Here is a 23,649-nt window from a genome sequence, read left to right as displayed (position 1 = left end):
CATCCACATACACCATCAACACCACCATACACACCTCCAACACCACCATACACACCTCCAACAACCTCACACACACCATCAACACCACCATACACACCTCCAACACCACCAACACCACCATACACACCAACAACCTCACACACACCATCCACATACACCATCAACACCACCATACACACCTCCAACACCATCAACACCACCATACACACCTCCAACAACCTCACACACACCATCCACATAAACCATCAACACCACCATACACACCTCCAACAACCTCACCCACACCATCCACATACACCATCAACACCACCATACACACCTCCAACAACCTCACACACACCATCAACACCACCATACACACCTCCAACAACCTCACCCACACCATCCACATACACCATCAACACCACCATACACACCTCCAACACCATCAACACCACCATACACACCTCCAACAACCTCACACACACCATCCACATAAACCATCAACACCACCATACACACCTCCAACACCATCAACACCACCATACACACCTCCAACAACCTCACACACACCATCCACATACACCATCAACACCACCATACACACCTCCAACACCACCAACACCACCATACACACCTCCAACAACCTCACACACACCATCAACACCACCATACACACCTCCAACACCACCAACACCACCATACACACCTCCAACAACCTCACACACACCATCCACATACACCATCAACACCATCATACACACCTCCAACACCACCAACACCACCATACACACCTCCAACAACCTCACACACACCATCCACATACACCATCAACACCATCATACACACCTCCAACACCACCAACACCACCATACACACCTCCAACAACCTCACACACACCATCCACATACACCATCAACACCACCATACACACCTCCAACACCACCATACACACCTCCAACAACCTCACCCACACCATCCACATACACCATCAACACCACCATACACACCTCCAACACCACCAACACCAACATACACACCTCCAACAACCTCACACACACCATCCACATACACCATCAACACCACCATACACACCTCCAACACCACCATACACACCTCCAACAACCTCACACACACCATCCACATACACCATCAACACCACCATACACACCTCCAACACCACCATAGACACCTCCAACAACCTCACCCACACCATCCACATAAACCATCAACACCACCATACACACCTCCAACAACCTCACCCACACCATCCACATACACCATCAACACCACCATACACACCTCCAACACCACCAACACCACCATAGACACCTCCAACAACCTCACCCACACCATCCACATACACCATCAACACCACCATACACACCTCCAACACCACCAACACCACCATACACACCTCCAACACCACCATACACACCTCCAACAACCTCACACACACCATCAACACCACCATACACACCTCCAACACCACCAACACCACCATAGACACCTCCAACAACCTCACCCACACCATCCACATACACCATCAACACCACCATACACACCTCCAACACCACCAACACCACCATAGACACCTCCAACAACCTCACCCACACCATCCACATACACCATCAACACCACCATACACACCTCCAACACCACCAACACCACCATACACACCTCCAACAACCTCACACACACCATCAACACCACCATACACACCTCCAACAACCTCACCCACACCATCCACATACACCATCAACACCACCATACACACCTCCAACACCACCAACACCACCAACACCACCATACACACCTCCAACAACCTCACACACACCATCAACACCACCATACACACCTCCAACACCACCACCACCATACACACCTGCAACGTCGTCACACGCACACACGGACAGCACTGCCACACGCACCATTGACACCATCACATACACCATCAACATCACACACAGCATCAACACCATCATACACTCAATCAGCGCCATCCCAGACACCATCAGCACCATCACACACACTATCATTATACACACTATCAACATCACTTTCCTACAAACAAACACATCACACAGGCCATAGACATCATACAAACACCATTAACACCGTCATCACCAACAGCATCACACACATGATCAACATCTCTGACCTAAAACTCACACTGTAAACTCATAAATTCTTCATCTTTTTTTTAATCAGTTTTTCTGCATAAATACAGGCGCTGCTTGTGTGCTCTGGGCCTGACAGACTGACCTTAGCATCGTGCAGCTGCTGTAGCCGTCCTTTTTCCTGCGCCAGCTGGTTTCCACGCCTGGCCTGTTTATCAACTTCTGCTGTGGCCTCTCTCAGTCTCTTCTCCAGCTGTTCTTTGTCTCTGCGCAGGTCAAGAGCCTCCTTCTCTCCACGAACATACTTCATCACCATGGTCTCCTTCTCCTGACGCGCCTCCTCACACTTCCTGTTAGCCTGGGGACATACACACACATAGTGTTGGCCTGATATCACGCAAGAGGTGCCAGTCTGACAGACAAAGTCTGGTAAAGTTTGACAGGCGAACAATGTTTCTGAAATGTTTCTGAAATGTGTCTGAAATGTTTCTGAAATGTGTCTGAAATGTATGTGCTGACCAGTGTTGTGCATAAAGAGCTGTGTGCTGTCTGTGCATAGTGAACTGGTTCTTGTCTCTGTGCGTAGTGAACTGAGTCTTGTCTCTGTGCGTAGTGAACTGGGTCTTGTCTCTGTGCGTGGTGAACTGGGTCTTGTCTCTGTGCGTAGTGAACTGGGTCTTGTCTCTGTGCGTGGTGAACTGGGTCTTGTCTCTGTGCGTAGTGAACTGGGTCTTGTCTCTGTGCGTAGTGAACTGGGTCTTGTCTCTGTGCGTAGTGAACTGGGTCTTGTCTCTGTGCGTAGTGAACTGAGTCTTGTCTCTGTGCGTAGTGAACTGAGTCTTGTCTCTGTGCGTAGTGAACTGGGTCTTGTCTCTGTGCGTAGTGAACTGGGTCTTGTCTCTGTGCGTAGTGAACTGGGTCTTGTCTCTGTGCATAGTGAACTGGGTCTTGTCTCTGTGCGTAGTGAACTGGGTCTTGTCTCTGTGTGGGGTGAACTGGGTCTTGTCTCTGTGTGGGGTGAACTGGGTCTTGTCTCTGAGTATGGTGAACTGTGTCTTGTCTCTGTGTAGTTAACTGTGTCTTGTCTCTGTGTGTGGTGAACTAATGCTCTCTAACACACTCTGACGCTCTCTAACACACTATAACACACTTTAAAACAGTTTAACGCTCTCTAACACACTCTGATGCTCTCCAACACACTTTCACACTCTAATGCTCTCTAAAACATTCTCACACTCTCTAACACAGTCTAACATACCCTGATGGTCTGTAACACACTCTAACGTTCTTTAACACACTCTAACACTTTCTAACACACTCCAATGTTTTCTAACACATTCAGATGCTCTCTAACACTCTCTAACACACTCTAACATGCTCTAATCCTCTCTAATGCACTCTAAAACAGTGTAATGCTGTCTGACACAATCTGACACTCTCCAACACACTGTACTGCTCTCTGAAACACTCTGATGCTCTCTAACACACTCTAGCGCTTTCTAACACGCTCCGGCGCTCTCTAACACACTCTGACACACTATAACGATCTCTAATACAGTCTAAACCACTCTGTAATGCTCCCTAACACACTCTGACACACTATGACACTCTCTAATACAGTCTAAATCACTCTGACGCTCTCCAACACAGTCTGATGCACTATAACGCTTTTTAGACTCTGTAATGCTCTCTAACACACTCTGACACACTATAAGGCTCTCTAATACAGTCTAAATCACTCTGTAATGCTCTCTAACACACTCTGACACTCTTTTAGGCTCCTTTTCAAAGCAGTGCGTCCAGTCGCGGGAGATGCGCTACAGGTAAAAGGGACAGCTTGGCTTAGTCTTGCAGTTAGCCTACTCCACAGTTTATTTACATTATTTTACTTTCAATACTTATAAAGAAACTAAGGACTTTTTTTTCCTTTTAGTAGTAGCTGCAGAACTTTAAACTGGCATCGCACAGATCATTCACCCACTTCCTCCTCTCACAGTGAATCCTCCCCGTTGACTGACGTAACATCCTGCGTAAAAAAATCCTCCCCCTTGACTGACGTAACATCCTGCGTAAATAACCTTGCGTGTGTGACACGTGTGCGCCTGCCGCTCCAGGCCTTAAACAACCCACACATACATAGTCTATACATAGATACATGTAACTATGTAACTGTGCATAGTCTATACATAGATACATGTAACTATGTAACTGTGCATAGTCTATACATAGATACATGTAACTATGTAACTGTGCATAGTCTATACATAGATACATGTAACTATGTAACTGTGCATCGTCTATACATAGATACATGTAACTATGTAACTGTGCATCGTCTATACATAGATACATGTAACTATGTAACTGTGCATAGTCTATACATAGATACATGTAACTATGTAACTGTGCATAGTCTATACATAGATACATGTAACTATGTAACTGTGCATAGTCTATACATAGTTGCATAGTCTATACATAGTTACATAGTCTATACATAGTTACATAGTCTATGTAACAGTGAATAAAAAGGGTGTAACACATTATAAAGGAAATACACATACCTATCGTCTCTCAGAAATATCAGACCCAGTATGTATTATATTTGTGGCCTTCATAATGAGTTAAATGGTCTGACACTAAAGTTAATGTGGCCCCTGTCACAGCTTTGACAAGTAACAAACGTCTCACCTGCTCCAGTCGGCAGGCGGCCTCTCTCTGGATCTGCTGGATGGCATTCTTGGTGGCTTGCTCCTGGTTTATCAGCTTGTCTCTCGACTCTTTCAGCTCCTTCAGAAGTTCCTCCACCCTGCCCTCGTACTGCCCAAACAAGAACAGGGTGGAGTTGATTGTGTTGACGTCACTGTGTGAACAAGCCTTTCTCTGGCTAATTACAACCACTGCCTTTCTGACGCAGGTGTAAGAGGAAAGAGCTGATCAAAGATACCACACGTATGTGAACAGAAAAAAACGTCCAGTGCTTTTACAGCTTAATATTTGCCTTGACAGAAAAAACAAAACCACACTTCAGTCTGGTTCTGAAGGATAAGCTACATCAGGCAGTAGGTTTTGGTTCTGAAGGATAAGCTACATCAGGCAGTAGGTTTTGGTTCTGAAGGATAAGCTACATCAGGCAGTAGGTTTTGGTTCTGAAGGATAAGCTACATCAGGCAGCAGGTTTGGGCTTTTGCTGTAATGATACTGAATGAGTCACATGATGCAGGTCAGAGAGAACAATGGCTTTCTCTCTAAAGCAGTGTCAGATGAGCCTTTCACAAATGTCTTTAAGTTGTCTCTAAGTTGGCTTGCTGATGAGTGCACGTGACACACAGACACACACACATAAACACACAGCAGTTTCTTGTCTTTATCTTAGCGCCCTATCACTGCTGGCCACAGCAGGGGTGCTCGCAGGCTGACCTGTTTGATTTGAGTCATTATCCCGTCTGCTAGGGGTGCTCATTTAGACTGCGTTAGACTGAGATCTCTCTCAGCTTAGCGCTCCTCTCTAACCGTCACTGCCAGTCCACCTTAGAGCTGCTCCACTCACTCTCAGACCCTGCTGTGTTTGTTAAAGGGACGTGTAGTATCTGCTCTCTAAAGCAATCACTTCAGGCCTGGCCTGGACCATGCACGTAATTAATGGTAAACAACGCATTTGAAATTGAACAGGCTGTCCTGTTGGCATGGTAACGCTACAGGTGTATGTGTATGGAGTTCAGAGACTGACTGAATAAAGCAATGGGAGACTGCATACATACAGTAATTCAATCCTCTCTCATGGTTAGCTGAAGATTGATCAAAAAATATGCCTGTACACCATAATCTGTTCTTTTAACTCAGAAAGACAACTCAGGTCCAAAACAGACTGTCAGCCTGACTTACTCAAACCACTGTCTGGAGCTGTAACCATTCCAAATGTTGCTGTACAATTAACTGTCTCAGAAATAACTGCAGTTAACAATATAATTGTCCGTTTCGGTCAACTTTTAGAAATATTTATTTATTTATTATATTTAAAGCGATTTTTTAACCAACACTAAGTGAGAACTAAAGTGAAAACCAAACATGTATCAGTTTAATGTTATAGGTATTTCTCAAAGGTGCAACACCGCTTCACACAAAACTGCCCACTGCCCGAACAAAAGTGTGACCCTGCTTTGACCCATCTCATTAAAAATAAAAAAAATAAAATAAATGCTTTAACCGTGGTTCAACAAAGAAACTGTGATCATGTCAAAAAAATCGAGACAGACGACTTTACAGCAGACAACGACTTTACAACAGACAACGACTTTACAACAGACAACGACTTTACAGCAGACAACGCCTTTACAGCAGACAACGACTGAGAGACTGAGAGAACAGTGATACAGCTCAGAGAGATGATCACTAAGAGAGAGAGACTGAGAGAACAGTGATACAGCTCAGAGAGATGATCACTAAGAGAGAGAGACTGAGAGAACAGTGATACAGCTCAGAGAGATGATCACTAAGAGAGAGACTGAGACAACAGTGATACAGCTCAGAGAGATGATCACTAAGAGAGAGAGACAGAGAACAGTGATACAGCTCAGAGAGATGATCACTAAGAGAGAGAGACAGAGAACAGTGATACAGCTCAGAGAGATGATCACTAAGAGAGAGAGACTGAGAGAACAGTGATACAGCTCAGAGAGATGATCACTAAGAGAGAGAGACTGAGAGAACAGTGATACAGCTCAGAGAGATGATCACTAAGAGAGAGAGACTGAGAGAACAGTGATACAGCTCAGAGAGATGATCACTAAGAGAGAGAGACTGAGAGAACAGTGATACAGCTCAGAGAGATGATCACTAAGAGAGAGAGACAGAGAACAGTGATACAGCTCAGAGAGATGATCACTAAGAGAGAGAGACAGAGAGAACAGTGATACAGCTCAGAGAGATGATCACTAAGAGAGAGAGACTGAGAACACCTCCCCATTTTGAAAAATGAATTTCAGGCCCTGATGACTGTTTTTCAAATTGAGTGAAACCGATGTCACGGTCATGTTTGGCCAAACATTTGGCATTTGACTCTTTTCGCCCTTTTTTGTTTTTGTTTGTTTGTTTACCTTCTTTATGGTGCTCAGGTGCTGCTTCTCCGTCTCCATCCTCCTCTTCAGCTCATCCCTCATGCTGTCCTTCTCCGAACAGATTCCCAAGATCAGCTCCTGGTGCCTCTTATTCTCCTCCAATAACCTGACAGACAGGAAAGGATCTCACGCATTCTACTCAGTATTTCATCTGCTTGGTCCAGAGCCGCCAATCACCATCTGCAAACTACTGGACAACTATCCAGATACTATTACTACTTAATATCATACACATCATATGAAAATGACAGACTAAAGGCAGAAGAGGAGTGCAAACTAATTACTGCTGTAGAGCTTTGGGTTTGTCTCCCGGGAGAACGCTGACCACACGGTAAAATCCCTTAAGTAAAATCAGGAGGGGAAGCAGGGAGGATATTGTCATGTTGATTAATCATATCTGAACCATATCCTAAACCATACCGAGTGACACAGTACAAAAATCTACTAAATAAAGCTAGAAACAAATTTCAGCCAAAAATACCACATTGGTGCAAATTGTAAACGCCCCCTGGTTTGGGATATGCACCTTTTGATTGCCTTCTCCTGCTGAGAGTATTTGTACTGAACACACTTCTCAAAGACGATCAAGGAGCTCTGGTCCTTGGCCAGGCCGTTCTGCAGGTTTGTCCTGTTGTCTTCTGTCTGTGGGAGCTGAAAGGACAGCAGCTCTGATTCCAGCTCATCCAGCAGAGACTCCTGGGATAGCGAACGCTGCATCGCTGACATCAGTTTTCTGCTGCAGTCTGTGTCATATGGATTAGTGTTGGACGCTGAGTGTAAGTTCGAGTGTTGATCTGTGTGTTCAGCTGTGTTAGGCGCCTGGTTTTGGGGACATCCGTTCAGGAGGGCTGATGACGGTTCCTCTCCTCCATTTAGGATTGGTGAAGACGGTTCCACTGTGCACTCTACAACAGCCGCAGGAGGTTCTCCTGGCCCATCCAGAACAGCTGCAGGAGGTTCTCCTGGCCCATCCAGAACAGCTGCAGGAGGTTCTCCTGGCCCATCCAGAACAGCCGCAGGAGGTTCTCCTGGCCCATCCAGAACAGGCGGAGAAGATTCCTCAGCCCCATCACAGTTTCCTGGGTGAGCCCCGCTTTCATGCACTGAAGCCTTCCCACTGCCAAGGCTGACGCTCCCCCGTTCCTGTCCGTCCTCTGCACTTCCACCCTGTGCATCAGGATGGTTTAGATCCAATTCAGAACTCCTGACCTTTCCATCAGCACTGTCAGACTGGGTACTGCCCACTTCCACATCGTCTCTGTCTGTGTCAAACTCCACTCCTAATGTCATGTGTTGACTTGAGCCACTGATGACCTGGGGCAACCCTGCTGCTGGCACAGAGGTGACGCCTGAACCCTGGGGAAGGTGAGCGGCTGTAACACTGTCTCCCTGGGAGTCAGTCCCCTCCATTCTCTCCTTCAGCTCTTTACCTGAATCAAAACAAAACAGGCTTTAATGGGAATTCACCAATCAATGAAACCATGGAACAAAGGGGGACACTCTGACCACTACAGACACTGTCATCTTCACTATAGACTGTGAGAATAAACAGCTGTTTACAACAGGGCTGTGCAGTCAGAGTCAGAGCCGTGGAATCGGAATCAGAAGCAAAACTGGGTTCGTGAACCCGGAGTCGGAGTCAAAGGTTTTGTGTACTGACTTCACGGCCAACTCCACAGCACGGCTTTATAACAAAGCAAATGCTGTGGAGTCAGAGTCGGTAGGTTAGTGGAGTCGGACTCGGCGGCACCATAAATTGAGGGGTTGGAGATGGAGTCGAAGGTTTTGTGTACTGACTCCACAGCCCTGGTTTACAACGCACATTTTGAGTCGCAGTGTTATTTCATGTGCCCTATGAAGGAAAACCCTGTGGCTGGTCCATTACTGCATGAGGACTGGCAAGTCAACACTGGTGGGGAGAAAGAATCATCTCATATGGAAGAGTTCTACCAGTGTACAGACTATAGCCATGAGGGCTGATGGGATTATTTCACAGTGCTATTGACCTTATTTGCATACCTATACTTCATCCACTATGGGAAAGTAAATCCAACTAGTCCACATTCCTGAATCCTGCTGTAAAACCAACCTGTCAAGTCTCTCTCTCTCTCTCACACACACACACACACACACACACACACACACACACACACACAGATTTCTGGAGTTTTATTTCTAAATTAAGCTCTATCACCTGCACATTATGATCTACTCTGATGAATTTAAGCCAATCAGACTGAATGTCTGAGAAAAGATCTACTATCCAAAAAGCAGAATTCCATAAGCTCTCTCAGTTCAGTAATGTTTCTAACAAGGTGATGTTAAAGGGCCATAACATGCACTACATGTCTGTGACAGAGGACTGAACCTTGCCCCATTGCTGGAAAAGAGTCAGCAGGTGTCTATATTTATGTGTGTGTGTGTGTGTGTGTGTGTGCTGAAGGGAAAGAGGAAAAGGACGCATGACCTTTGGATGATGAAGTGATAAAGGAAACAATACAGTTTACCGTAGGAGTCTAATATTCTGTAGAGACCTGAATCTTAAGCATCAGCTCTGTCCTCCCTCTGCACGGAATAACACAATGTGATCACTGCTGTCTGACACCAATACACAGCTCAGGTAACTGGTGAGTCATAAATGCAGCCTCAACACAGCTTTGTTCACATCTCAAAGTCTGGGTATCTTGGTACTTGACATTGCTGTAACAAAAATAGGCAAATTTGAACAGGTATTGCCCAGAGCAAACAGACTCAAACACTTAGACAACCCCACACAATTATAACCCAATCTCTAACTCTGTGACCCAAAGCTGTGGCCTAAATTTTTTATACAGGTCATTACTACAATAACTCTTTCCAGACTGTTTCACCCAGCTCTGAACCTTGCGGTCAGCACTTTCTGAGCACTAAGTTCATGCTGCCAACAGGCATTCCTCAGACAGATCATCCATCCAGGCTTTCACTGGTCAAATATTTGACCACTGTGTATCACAGAGCTGACCAGTTTCAACAGCTGCTTCAGTTTTCTGCATCTTGTCAGACAATAACATGTCTTACAGACCTAATTAATTTAATTATACAAAAATATTTCATAATACAGTTGTACAAATCACCCACAAAATACACTTATCTAGATTACTTTCGTATACCTATACATAACAACCTAGTCATTGTAATATCTAGTAGTTCAATATCTATTCAGTATGCTGTGGTCAAAACAATGAATCTAGAAACAGAATTCACAGTCTAATGCTTTTAAGGCATAAGTTATTGTCGCTAACTTGTTTTGAGTACCAACTGTTAATTTATTCAGAAGTCATGTCCATAGAAATAGGGATACAACGTATCTCTTATTGGGCAATCAGACACACTCACTTCCTGTTTGCTTATCTCTGGTTTCATCAGCACAGTCATTTAGGTGCCTTATCTGTTCTCACAGACTTTGTTTGGCATGACTGCAATGACACCAACGAGGCTGACATTAAGATACGATACACGACATAAACGTAACTACATGGTATTTTACAGTGCTACTTCACTACATGCGTGGAAACCGACCACCGTAAACAAGTGGCAACGGTAACCGGTGGACTCAAGTATCAGACCAGGAACACAAAAATGTTTCAGGAGTTTTAGTGTTAATTTTAAAACTCAGAGCTTTTGTAAAGACTACAGAAACGAGTCCAACCTGACAGCTGGCAGTCAGCTGAGGTGGCAAGTCTAGCTAACAGGTAATACGTTGACCGTGAGACGGTTGAGCAGGTGTAAGGCGACACTACCAGGAAATTACTTACAGTTTATGAAACATGGGTTCCAAAACATAATACGACTTGGTTGTGACCAAAGCAGTTGACTTATTCTAACTACCCCCACACTATTAGACTGCTTTGACATATTTTCATGCCAGCTAGGTAACCACTGAACCTTATAATTGTCTGAACCTTTACCTGCTGGCTAGGGAACTCAGAAAATGGACCACATATTTTGCTACTTGACCTGGCAGGTGAGAAAACATGACGTTAGCTCATGTAACGTTATTCCTTTAGGCTTATCGTTACTCCTTTAACTAGCCACGAACGCTAGCTAGCAATGCTACGCTGCCCTCTCAGGCTCCCGTAAAGCAGCTCAAGAAGCTATCTGAGCTAAACAGACAGCGTTGTAATATCTGTAATGTCTGAAGAGTAAGAACGTTGCCATTTAAAAACACTGTCGATAATTCACCTACCTATTTATGTTAAATCCATTTCATTGGACAGAAGCAGAACAAGCTGTCAGAGCACAACTGGTTGACTCGTCCTGTAAATGTTATTCCTTCATCGGTCTCTCCGCGGTGACACATCAACAAATATGGCCACTGAAAACGACGAGAAAACCGGTAACTGCGCATGCGCCCGCACCTGTACGCTCTAACTCTCTAACCGCTCAGTGTCTAGTTCGATTAATTTCCTACGTGACTTAAAGTCAATTCGTAAGTTTTCTCACCTCATAACCAAAACTCCGCGGTTGCACCTCTTCATATTTTATGCACGTATGTATATTTATTCGCAGAAATGACTGATAAAGTCTTCAAAGACCTTATCCTGCCCACCTCATGCCCTGACTGGGTTCCATTTAGACAGTTGTTATTAGAGTTGATCTGAAGTCAGATTTTTAACTTTTTTTGTTATTATACATTTGCAAAACAAATATGAAGATGTCTCCTTGTTGACATCCAGTTGACAGATGCAGAGTTTTCAGGTGTAGCTTTAACAGAGTAACATAACACAGCTGTTCTTACCCAAATTTAATACAATCAACATCTAACATTTAATAAAGTCAAACATTATGTAATGAGCCGAAGAAAATAATGATAATTAAAATACAAGAGGACCTTGTGTTCAAGACAAAAAGAGTTCAAGAGTTTTTCTCTTTTCTCCTTAGTGACCAAGATGTTTGGTCCCACATAAGTGATGGAAACCTTATACCAGAGGATATAAAAATTCATTCTGACCGATAATGCACATATCACTTCTCAGCAAAAGATTAAGATAACCAATATCCATTTCTGGATACTTAAAGTAGAGAGCTCATCTCAAGAGAAATTCATTTTCACCCAGCACCATAAAAATGACTATGACACAGTTTCAGTTCAGAGCTAATTAACCCGTGTACATTAAAGCAGGGAATGAGAGGAACCTTTTTAAAAAAACAAAATAAGAAGAAAAAAGCAGCTGTTCCATAAGACACCTGTAGTAGTTTGTAACAGAGCGCACATTAAATTTTCAGTCTCACATGTAAGACACAAAGGTCACAAATGGACATTTAATGAGGTCGTGTTTAAGAATGATCAGGCTGAGAGAGTCTTCACACTGCAGTGCACAGCTGCTCCTGTGGCTGTGTGTTTGTGGGTTATGATTACGTTATGGTCCTGTGAGATATTTAGGATGTTCTGAGCTATCCATAATCCTTTTTTTACAGTACATGGTTATTTGGAATGGTTCTAAAATCAGATATGATTTCCTCAGATGTATTGAGTTAACACATGTGAGTTAATCGTATCACTCAGTTCTCAGTTCATGTGCTGTGTGATGAACTCAAACTGTATTTTCACTGTGATAATAACTGGTAAATATACACAGGCCTCTTCCTCTGTTGTGCCTTCTCCCGTTTCTTTAGGGAACGGAGGGTGTTGAACAGGAAATCCTGGAGACGTTGGGTGAATTATTTACTCGACTTATTCAATGTTTATGTTCTGCATCTATGTATGTAGGTGTTTATGTATTTGTTTGTCTGCTCCTGTGCCATAGTTGTTCAATGTATCAAACATTATAACTAAAATAACAACAAAACTTTTTAAAAATGTTATTCCTGAGGGAATGAGGTGCTCACACAGCTGACCATAACTTCAGGTGCACCCTAAAAAACAGAACAGTGAAATTATAATTAAATGGTGAAATTGATATCAGGACTGGTCTGGAAGAGTCGGCTTCAGTCACCTAATGTCACGTTTTACAGTAGCTCAGGATTTAGAAATGTTTTATACCATTTTGGATAAACTTCATTGCTGTGGTTCACCTATGAATACAATCTGTCTTGCCTGAATCAATCATAGTGTGTAACATGATGTGTAACATAACGCAGAGACTTTTGTAATAGTGTTGATAGTGTTGAATGTCTAATATCTTATATTAGACATTCAATATTCTAGTTAGATACTCAACGTTCTAGTTGGATATGTGATATTCTGACTCACCTCTTTATATTTATAAGAACCCACTTTAAAATAGCAGCAGACAATGTCCACAAAGAAGCCAACCAGTCTGTGGAGCAAGTCTGTACCGATGGACAGAGAGACACAGGACAGCACAATGTTACACTAGTTACCAGCCCTAACCCTAACCCCAACCCTAACCCTAACCCTTCTGTTTACCAACCACCTCTTTCCACCAGATTACAGAAGACTGTTCTGGAAAGCCAAAACGTGAGTGAAGGTTCGCACTAATATCCCCAGATCTCTCCACTCTGAGCAACCGGTGGGAGTCGCTGCTGCTTTGGTAAACTTTGGTTTGGCATACTTCTTATTTAACACAGCTGAATTTCCTTATGATCTGATTGTGAAAGTGTATATTTAACACAGCTGAATTTCCTTATGATCTGATTGTGAAAGTGTATATTTAACACAGCTGAATTTCCTTATGATCTGACTGTGAAAGTGTATATTTAACACAGCTGAATTTCCTTATGATTTGATTGTGAAAGTGTATATTTAACACAGCTGAATTTCCTTATGATCTGATTGTGAAAGTGTATATTTAACACAGCTGAATTTCCTTATGATCTGATTGTGAAAGTGTATATTTAACACAGCTGAATTTCCTTATGATCTGATTGTGAAAGTGTATATTTAACACAGCTGAATTTCCTTATGATCTGACTGTGAAAGTGTATATTTAACACAGCTGAATTTCCTTATGATCTGATTGTGAAAGTGTATATTTAACACAGCTGAATTTCCTTATGATCTGATTGTGAAAGTGTATATTTAACACAGCTGAATTTCCTTATGATCTGATTGTGAAAGTGTGCATGGTACCTGAGGTTGAAAAGAGCCCTCCAATGATTCCACAGAGCCGTGTGAGGAAGACACTCATGGGCATGTGCTGTTCACTCACTCGCACCATCAGAGCACTCAACTTATACCTCACAAAAATCCCAGCCAAACCATGACGGCCTGTAGTGTGGTTGATCACTCGCTCCTGTGACATAGAGAACAATCATACACACACACATGAAAGACAGAGATGGATAAATAGATATAGATATACCACAGAAAGATATATTAGTATATTTAAATAATGGAAAGATGTGTTCTTTACTATACCAGCAGAGCAAACTGAGACAGCGCCTTGGCTAAAAGATTGACATCAGCCTTCGGCGCGCACACACACACACACACACATACACACACACACACACACACATACACACACACACACACACACACACGCACACACAGACACACACATCCCTACCCTCTCAGTGACTGAGTATTGATGTGTATCCACAGACTGCTGTGATGTGTGAAGTTTGGTTGGCACCACGGTAACAAAATACTGAAACAGATGATTCTCTGAAAAAAATTGAAAAAAACAAAAAACAGGACCAGAGGATCAGTGGGATGCTAAAAATAGCCCTGAAGCTATTAGATCATTAGTAATGAAACCGTCTAATGAACTAATATGTGAGCAGATACATAGATTAATATATCAAAGTCAAAACAAAGAAACATTCAGTCAGTATAGCAGTGTGTGCTTTAATTTGATGTAAATTACTCCTTCAGTGAAAAGTCAGGCTATTCTGAGAAAGAGAATTAAAGTGCATTCGTCATTCAGCCCCCTATAAAGGAACACACCCTGTGTGGTGATTTTTTCTGTGGCATCCAGAGGATTAATGATCTCACGCCCTCCCTCTCCAAAAGAGAGATGCTCTATTCGATGGGAGAAGTTTTGCACTGAAAAATCGAGACATTGCATGAAGAGAAAAAATCCACTGAGAAAAATGCAAAGTGTTATACAGGACAACACTGAACCACTCAACAAAACAAAACAAAATAAAATAAAACAAAAAAAAACAAAACAAAACACAATCCCTCTGATGATCAGTCACACTGTAAAACTTCTGAAACTGACCTGACTGCTTATAGAGAATTTCATATCAAACATTTCTGTCACAAAATCTGTTGTACAAATGCCATTAAATGTGAAATCATCTTCAGCTCTTAGTGTATTGTCACAAAATGCCTTTTCAAAGTCAAAACAGAGTCAACAGAGAGTTTAAAATGACCTGTGTGTACAGCATCAGTCAATGTACCCCTCCAGTCTCTTCCAGTCTTCCTAGACAAACCAGTTACACTGATGTATTCTGCTGTAACTGGCACCCACAGACAAGCTGAATGGATGTGAGGGAGCTCACCTTCATTTTTATACAGGGCTGCAATGTGGGTGTGGTGTCTGGAATTACTCAGTGGCCTGTCGGGAAGGTTTCATCACGTGTATGGCACAGAGAATCATGGGAAAGATTTGGGAGAGATGCAGTCAGATGATGATGTAGACAGACTTCTTAATTTTTCAGTTACTGTTGATTAAAGAAATCAAATTGCTGCTTCTTATGAAATTAGAGTTTCAGCAGCACGACTGAAAGCTTGATTGATTTCAGACACTTCCACACGCACGGAGTGGTCCTGCCCGTCAAACAGAAACATTAGTAACATCACACATCTAAATCCTTCATTTATCAGTTTTTAACGGTGGTATTGACCTCACAGGAGCCTCATGCGACAGTCACACCTACTTTCCCAGTGTAATATGGAAGTTTCCCGCCACTTTGTTGACGTAGAGGTGGCCATGTATCCTGCAGGCGTTCCCAGAGACAGGAGCAGACTTGTTCCTGAATAAAGATATTTTAAATGAAACTTCCACCGCTTGATTGTCTATTATTGAAGAGAAGTCGGCAAAACGGCAGAACCATAAGGTTTCCATCTGTGCAGTAAGTCTGCACATCAGAACCACTCTCTCTGGGTCCTATTCGTACCCCCAACGACACACAAACATATATGAATGACACGATATGACTGTATGAGAGCAAATGACTGAATTATCTCCCGGAATCTGTGCAAAATAAGCAGATCATGAGTAAGTACGTGTTTGTCCCGCTGATGTGATGACTCACCGCGGCAGCGGGTCAGCAGGACGGCCTTGTAAAGCATGTCTGAATAAAACACTCCCAAGACTGTGTTCCTCTTTCAGCCTGCCCTGGACATGCACGACAGACCTGAGAGACACAGAATCACAGCGGCAACATGCATATCTCCATAAAAAGCCCTAAATATGTGTAGTGTGTGTGTGTGAGTGTGTGTGTGTGAGTGCGTGCGCGCGCGTGTGTGTGTGCGTGTACGTTTGTGTTCGTCTGTGTAGGTGAGAGAGAGAGAGAGAGAGAGTTGTATTAGAATGTGGCTCTAGCACTTCAGTGTGACAAAAAATGTCACATGTCTACATTTCTAGTATGGTAATGCTAGTGCTCTGTCAACAATCACATTTATACTACATCATAAAACAGTGTCATTTATACTACATCATAAGTCAGTGTCATATTCACCGTGAGAAAAATCGAGTATATGAATATACATGAGTATAAATATATGAACATATAGCAGTGTAAGTATATGAATATAAGTACATGAACATATATGTATATGAATATATAAGTACAGTGGAAACCGCTTATGGTGATCACGGTTATAGTGATCAACCGCTTATATGGATCAAAAAGCTTTGGACAGAATCATTCCTATACAAGTACAGTACTGTATAATTCGCTTATAGTAATCACATAGTACCCCTCCTGGAATCGCAACCTTATCGTGGTGGAGGGGTTTGTGAGTCCCTGTGATCCTGGGAGCTGTGCTGCCTGGAGCATTAAGCTCCTGGTAGGGTCACCCAAGGCAGAGAGGTCCCAGGTGAGGGGCCAGACAAAAAGCGATTCAGAAGAGCCCTTATGATTAGCACACACGAAGATACAGGCACCTCGCCCGGAATAGGGAGACCGGGGCCACCTCCTGGAGCCAGGCCTGGGAGGGGAGCTCGTCGGCGAGCGCCTGGTGGCTGGACCTGCCACGGGGTCCGGCCGGGCTCAGCCCGAACGAGCAACGTGGGGCTGCCCTCTCGTGGGCCCACCACCGGCGAGGGGAGAAATAGGGGCCGGGTGCGATGCCACACGGGTGGCAGGATGGGGCGAGGGCCCCAGCGGACTGGACTTACGGTGCAGAAACTGGCTTTTGGTACGTGGAATGTCACCTCTCTGGGGGGGAAGGAGCCGGAACTTGTGCGGGAGGTGGAGCGATACCAACTAGATATAGTTGGGCTCACTTCTACGCACAGTCTTGGCTCTGGAACCAAACTCCTGGATGGGGGCTGGACTCTGTCCTTCTCTGGAGTTGCCTGGGGCGAGAGGCGGCGGGCAGGCGTGGGGTTACTTGTTAGCCCCCGGCTGAGCGCCGCCGTGGTGGAGTTTGTCCCGGTGAACGAAAGGGTTGCCTCACTGCGCCTTCGGGTTGCAGGGGGGAAATCTCTGACTGTCGTGACGGCGTACGTGCCGAACGGCAGCTCAGAGTACCCAGCCTTCCTAGATACACTGGAAAGTGTCCTAGTGAAGACACCATCTGGGGACTCTGTAGTTCTACTGGGAGACTTCAATGCTCACGTGGGCAATGATGGAGAGACTTGGAGGGGAGTGATTGGGAGGAACGGCCTACCTGATCTGAACCCGAGTGGTGCTTTGTTATTGGACTTCTGTGCGAGTCATGGATTGTCCATAACGAACACCATGTTCGAGCATAAGGTAGCTCATAAGTGTACCTGGTACCAGAGCTCCTTAGGCCAACGGTCGATGATCGACTTTGTAGTTGTCTCATCAGACCTGCGGCCTTATGTGCTGGACACTCGGGTGAAGAGAGGGGCAGAGTTGTCAACTGATCACCACCTGGTGGTGAGTTGGATCAGATGGCGGGGGAGGCTGCCAGACAGACCTGGTAAACCCAAGCGCATAGTGAGGGTGAACTGGGAACGGCTGGCTGAGGACCCTGTACGGAAGATCTTCAACTCACACCTCCGGCGGAGCTTCTCCCTGATCCCGAGGGAGGCTGGGGACATGGAGTCTGAATGGACCCTGTTCAGAGCCTCCATTGTTGAAGCGGCAGCTTTGAGTTGTGGCCAGACGGTCGTTGGTGCCTGTCGTGGCGGCAACCCAAGGACCCGGTGGTGGACGCCACCGGTGAGGGAAGCCGTCAGGCTGAAGAAGGAGGCCTTCCGGGCTTGGCTAGCACGGGGGACTCCGGAATTGGCTGAGAGGTACCGGCATGCCAAAAGGGCAGCAGCGACGGCTGTCACGGAAGCAAAAACTCGGGTATGGGAGGAGTTTGGGGAGGCCATGGAAAAGGACTTTCGGTTGGCCTCAAAGAGGTTCTGGCAAACCGTCAGGCGACTCAGGAAGGGCAGGCAGGGCCTCGTCCAGGCTGTTCTCAGCAGGGACGGGGAGGTCCTGACCTCAACTGAGGATGTGGTCGGACGGTGGAAGGAACACTTTGAGGAGCTCCTAAATCCGACTGACACGCCCTCCATAGAGGAGGCAGGGCCAGAAGATTCAGGAGGGTCGTCACCCATCTCTCTGGCAGAGGTCACTGAGGCAGTTAGAAAACTCCACAGTGGCAAGGCGCCAGGGGTGGATGAGATCCGCCCTGAAATGCTGAAGGCTTTGGATGTTGTTGGGCTGTCATGGCTGACACGCCTCTTCAACGTCGCGTGGGAGTCAGGGACAGTGCCTGTGGAGTGGCAGACGGGGGTGGTGGTCCCCATTTTTAAAAAAGGGGACCGGAGAGTGTGCTCCAACTATCGGGGTATCACACTACTCAGCCTCCCTGGGAAAGCCTACTCTAGGGTATTGGAAAGGAGACTGCGGCCGATTGTCGAACCTCGGATACAGGAGGAACAATGTGGATTCCGTCCTGGCCGTGGAACAACGGACCAGCTGTTCACCCTCGCACGGATACTGGAGGGATCATGGGAATTTGCCAATCCAGTCTACATATGTTTTGTGGACCTGGAGAAGGCTTACGATCGTGTCCCCCGGGGTGTCCTGTGGGGGGTACTGCGGGAGTATGGGGTGCCAGGTTTGCTGCTGCGAGCCATTCGGTCCCTGTACAGCCGCAGTGAGAGCTGTGTCCGTATTCTCGGCACAAAGTCAAGCTCATTCCCAGTGAGTGTTGGACTCCGCCAGGGCTGTACCTTGTCTCCGATCTTGTTCTTAATTTTCATGGACAGGATCTCAAGGCGCAGTCGGGGTGAGGAGGGTGTCCAGTACGGTGGCCTTAGGATTGCGTCTCTGCTTTTTGCAGATGATGTGGTTCTGTTGGCCTCATCAAACTGTGACCTCCAGCACACATTGGGGCGGTTTGCAGCCGAGTGTGAAGCGGTCGGGATGAGGATCAGCACCTCCAAGTCCGAGGCCATGGTCCTATGCCGGAAAAAGGTGGCTTGCCCCCTCCGAGTTGGGACTGAGTTCCTGCCTCAGGTGGAGGAGTTCAAGTATCTTGGGGTCTTGTTCACGAGTGAGGGTAAAATGGAGCGGGAGATCGACAGGCGGATCGGGGCGGCGGCGGCAGTCATGCGGTCGTTGTACCGGACCGTCGTGGTGAAGAAGGAGCTGAGTCAGAAGGCAAGGCTCTCAATTTACCAGTCGATCTTTGTTCCAACCCTCACCTATGGTCACGAACTCTGGGTAGTGACCGAAAGAATGAGATCGCGGATACAAGCGGCGGAAATGAGCTTCCTCCGCAGGGTGGCTGGGCGCACCCTTAGGGATAGGGTGAGGAGCTCGGACACCCGGGAGGAGCTTGGAGTAGAGCCGCTGCTCCTCCGCATTGAAAGGAGTCAGTTGAGGTGGTTCGGGCATCTCGTCAGGATGCCTCCTGGGCGCCTCCCTATGGAGGTGTTCCGGGCGCGACCAACTGGGAGGAGACCCCGGGGAAGACCCAGGACACGTTGGGAGAAATATATATCTCGGCTGGCCTGGGAACGCCTTGGGATCCCCCAGGAGGAGCTGGTGGATGTAGCCGGGGAAAGGGATGTCTGGGCGACCCTCCTCAGCCTGCTGCCACCGCGACCCGGTCCCGGATAAGCGGGAGAAAATGGATGGATGGATGGATAATCGCATAGTCCGCGTACAGTGTTCATTTTGGGTCTTATTACACATGACAACATACGGATAAAAATTAAAATTACGGTAATCCCTTTTTTTTAACGTTACTTTAATAGGCCTACCGTCTGCTTCCGGCTAGCCACTTGAGGCTTATGCGGCGTATACACAGAAACGATGACGGGAAAAAGAAAGTAATTTTCTCTCAGTAACAAACGCAGACTCATCGAAGCTTGTGACAAACTGCCAAAAATTAACCAACGAGATGCAGCAGGGACACTTGGTGTTCCTCAGAATATTTCATGGATAAGTTTGATTTCAAACTCTGTAGGCATTGATAGCCTACAGTTTATTTTCAATTCTGTTAAAAATTGAGAAATGCACTGAAACAACGGCCAAGCCGTGGCTTAGCCTGTACTTGCATTACTGACATTACGGTATTTTGTAAACCGCACAATACTTTTACGTTTTAGGCTATAGCCTAATTATAATTTGAACTACAATAAGCTATATTATATATACAGTACTGTATTGTATTATAGTGTATTTGAACTATACACAGTTCAGTAATTTAATTTGTACAGTACTGTAATTTGAAAACGTTTGAAACAGCTGTAGGGCGACTGTATTTTGAAAGAGTCCATAGAATTCCGTAAATAGCGACTCTGTCCGTTTCATTACTTTATATTCATGTAATAAATATGCAGATATCAATTAGATGGTAATCTGCATGAGAAATAAAGAAAAAGAAAAATCAGTTATAATGATCGTCTGCTTACAGTGATCAATTTCACCCGGACAGACGTGATCAATATAAGCAGTTCCCATTGTATATAAATATTTATCAGTATATGAATATATATAAATATATCAGGGGTCGCTAACACGTCGCTCGCGAGCAACTGGTAGCTAACTGCCTAACTTTTGAGTGGCTGGCCAAAAGGTTCAAAGATCAAATCTTAACTTAGCATCGATTAAAAGATTCCCATTTCAGTCCAGTAAAAAATTCACATGTCCCATCCCCCTCCAACACAAAATTACATCAGCTGTCAATCAAATAAGTTAGCGACTGTTTGTCAACACGTCGTCACGCCGGTTACACTGAAGGCTGAACTAAAGCAAGATGTTCGGTGGCGTTAGCAAGCAAGTTTAGTTTATAAAATAGCCAGATTTATGATGAAAAACGAATGTGGCCAGGCCAAGAAAAAGCAGAAAGCATGCTATCTCCATGAGGAATGGGAAAGCGAGTTTTTTTTTTTTATGAATGTGAAGGACAAGTGTGTGTGCCTCATCTGCGGTACTAGCGTTTCAGTCAGTAAAAGATGCAACGTTGAGTGCCACTTCACTCAGTTCCACGCCATTTTTGCACGGGACTTTCACGGGGGTAGCAGTCTTCAAACGGAAAGGCTGGTTAATTTGAGTATTTTGATACGTTATGCGAATAAATGTAAGTAATATAAGACATGAGAAGCTCTCGGCCACTTTCATTTTTTTCAAAGTAGCTCTCAGATGAAAAAAGGTTGGAGACCCCTGAAGTATATGAATATAAGTACATGGATATATATATATATATATACACACACACGAATGAATATAAGTGCATGAATATATATATATATGTTAGTATATATATGAATATAAGTATATGAATGTGTATATATATAAATATGTACGCATACTTACTGCTGCCACAGTGCCTGCTGAGGAGAGAGTTCGAAGGCAGCCTGATAGGTATTAGAGAAAAATATGTTGGTTGAAGCATTTCTTTTAGGTTTCAGATGGAAATATATACTTCACAGATTCTGTGTTATGGTTGAATGATTCTTACAGGCTCATACTGAAGTCCCTCAGATACAACTGTCGTGTGAGATCTGTCTAACACATCTGCACCAATCCCTGCAGCACAACAAATTTGGCTATAATAATAATAATAATAATAAACAAATAAACAAACACACAAAGGATAACAGAAATCCATCATCAACAAAACATTGCCTGTATGTGTGTTTTTAACTAAAAACATGAAAAAATTTGAATACTTACTGTTGCATTTCATTGCGACGGTAATGTCTATATTTATTCTTAATTTACTGTGAATGACAAGAGAATTCATCTGAAAGACGGCAGATATAAGATCTGATACAGTGCTCTTGGGAGTTGCCCAAACATGGTCAAAGGCAGATGCTTGGATGTTTGTACATATGTGGATATCACTTTAAGAAGCAGATAAGAAAACTGCAAACCCACCTGGAAAAATCTTTATCCACCTCATATTCATACTTCACCCATGTGTCTTGATACACAAAAAACTCAAAGAGGGTCAGCGTAGCCATGGCAACGAAAACTATCAAAGACACTGTAGAGACAGAAATCAAAGTGCCCAACTCTCAGTTTTAATCTTAGTTTATAAGAATCAAATAAGATAATTCTCTTCTCTCTGAACTTTTGTGCACTGTTACTGTGTTTTTATTATTTTGTGGTATTTAAGGGAGACCTCCTTTTTACCAAAGAATCTCCCAGCACAGGTGACCAAATGATGGGTCAGCTCTTTGTATGGTCTGCGAACTGTGAGCAGAATGTAAGGACACACTTACCTGTTCCTCCAACCGCAGATGTTTTCACACAACTCTCTGGCACTTTGGGAAAGGCATCCAGCTCTTTCACCAGATTAACGGCTTTCTTTCGATTCAACCTCCTCATCGTCCAAACGGTTCTCTTCTCACGTCAAAACTCTCCCTCCATATGAAGAAACAGCACAGCCCTAAGCAGGACACTGCACACATTACAAGAGAGCTCTGCCCCCAGCCTGGACTGTGCTCAACTACATCGAGGAGTATCACGAATTTAATAAGTTTAAACTTAATTCTTTAAAACTGTACATACTATCACTTTATGTTCATGTACAATAACTCGAAACACAGATGCATTAAAATATACGGTCTCTTAAGTATCCTTTTAATCCTAAAGTTATAGCTGAAAATCAGAAAACACCGCAACTCTACTGTCAGTGTAAGCGCAACTAAGTTTGACTCATGTGTTCGCGTAGATTCATGCCTACCGAGGACTGACGTTTCCTGATAATCAGTCATGCATCTTCTAACACACTAACCTGTCAATCGCTTACTTCTCTACAGAAACACAAACTGAATGCACTAAACTAAACCTAGGTCTTTATTTTGCCTACCTACCTGAGAATCGAAATCGTC

At 44.5% G+C, this 23,649-nt stretch overlaps 2 protein-coding genes across 2 annotated transcripts in view; both read right to left on the bottom strand.

Annotated features, from left to right (window-relative positions):
* The window catches only part of ccdc186 (coiled-coil domain-containing protein 186), a 34,583-nt gene extending 23,043 nt beyond the window's left edge, over positions 1 to 11,540 (bottom strand). The window contains exons 1-5 of the mRNA XM_030773765.1: positions 11,442 to 11,540; positions 7,743 to 8,646; positions 7,196 to 7,322; positions 4,791 to 4,919; positions 2,245 to 2,457 (exon numbers count right to left, since the gene is read on the bottom strand). Of these exons, the coding sequence (XP_030629625.1) occupies positions 2,245 to 2,457; positions 4,791 to 4,919; positions 7,196 to 7,322; positions 7,743 to 8,626 (1,353 nt within the window). The 5' untranslated portion in view covers positions 8,627 to 8,646; positions 11,442 to 11,540. The remainder of the gene's footprint in view (positions 1 to 2,244; positions 2,458 to 4,790; positions 4,920 to 7,195; positions 7,323 to 7,742; positions 8,647 to 11,441) is intronic.
* A 1,517-nt stretch (positions 11,541 to 13,057) lies between these two features.
* LOC115812693 (endoplasmic reticulum-Golgi intermediate compartment protein 2) lies at positions 13,058 to 23,143 on the bottom strand. Its single transcript, XM_030775179.1, has 13 exons — positions 23,038 to 23,143; positions 22,691 to 22,799; positions 22,487 to 22,533; positions 22,272 to 22,339; positions 22,127 to 22,167; positions 16,427 to 16,525; positions 16,046 to 16,141; positions 15,668 to 15,723; positions 15,108 to 15,206; positions 14,728 to 14,825; positions 14,289 to 14,451; positions 13,449 to 13,528; positions 13,058 to 13,111 (listed from the first exon to the last, which is right to left on the bottom strand). The coding sequence occupies exons 1-13, from the start codon at positions 23,141 to 23,143 to the stop codon at positions 13,058 to 13,060; spliced, it is 1,116 nt and encodes a 371-aa protein (XP_030631039.1).
* Positions 23,144 to 23,649: the final 506 nt, after the last annotated feature.

This window comes from Chanos chanos, chromosome 5 (genome assembly GCF_902362185.1).
Source record: "Chanos chanos chromosome 5, fChaCha1.1, whole genome shotgun sequence".
Lineage (NCBI taxonomy): Eukaryota > Metazoa > Chordata > Actinopteri > Gonorynchiformes > Chanidae > Chanos > Chanos chanos.
The sequence above is the reverse complement of the archived record's forward strand: the minus strand, read 5'-3'. Positions and strand labels throughout refer to the sequence as shown.

Coding starts and splice junctions, on each gene's coding strand:
- LOC115812693 (XM_030775179.1), bottom strand. CDS start 23,143: ATGAGGAGGTTGAATCGAAAGAAAGCCGTTAATCTGGTGAAAGAGCTG. Junction 22,340..22,486: donor CGTCGCAATGAAATGCAACA/GTAAGTATTCAA, acceptor GTTGTGCTGCAG/GGATTGGTGCAGATGTGTTA. Junction 22,168..22,271: donor AGGGACTTCAGTATGAGCCT/GTAAGAATCATT, acceptor AATACCTATCAG/GCTGCCTTCGAACTCTCTCC.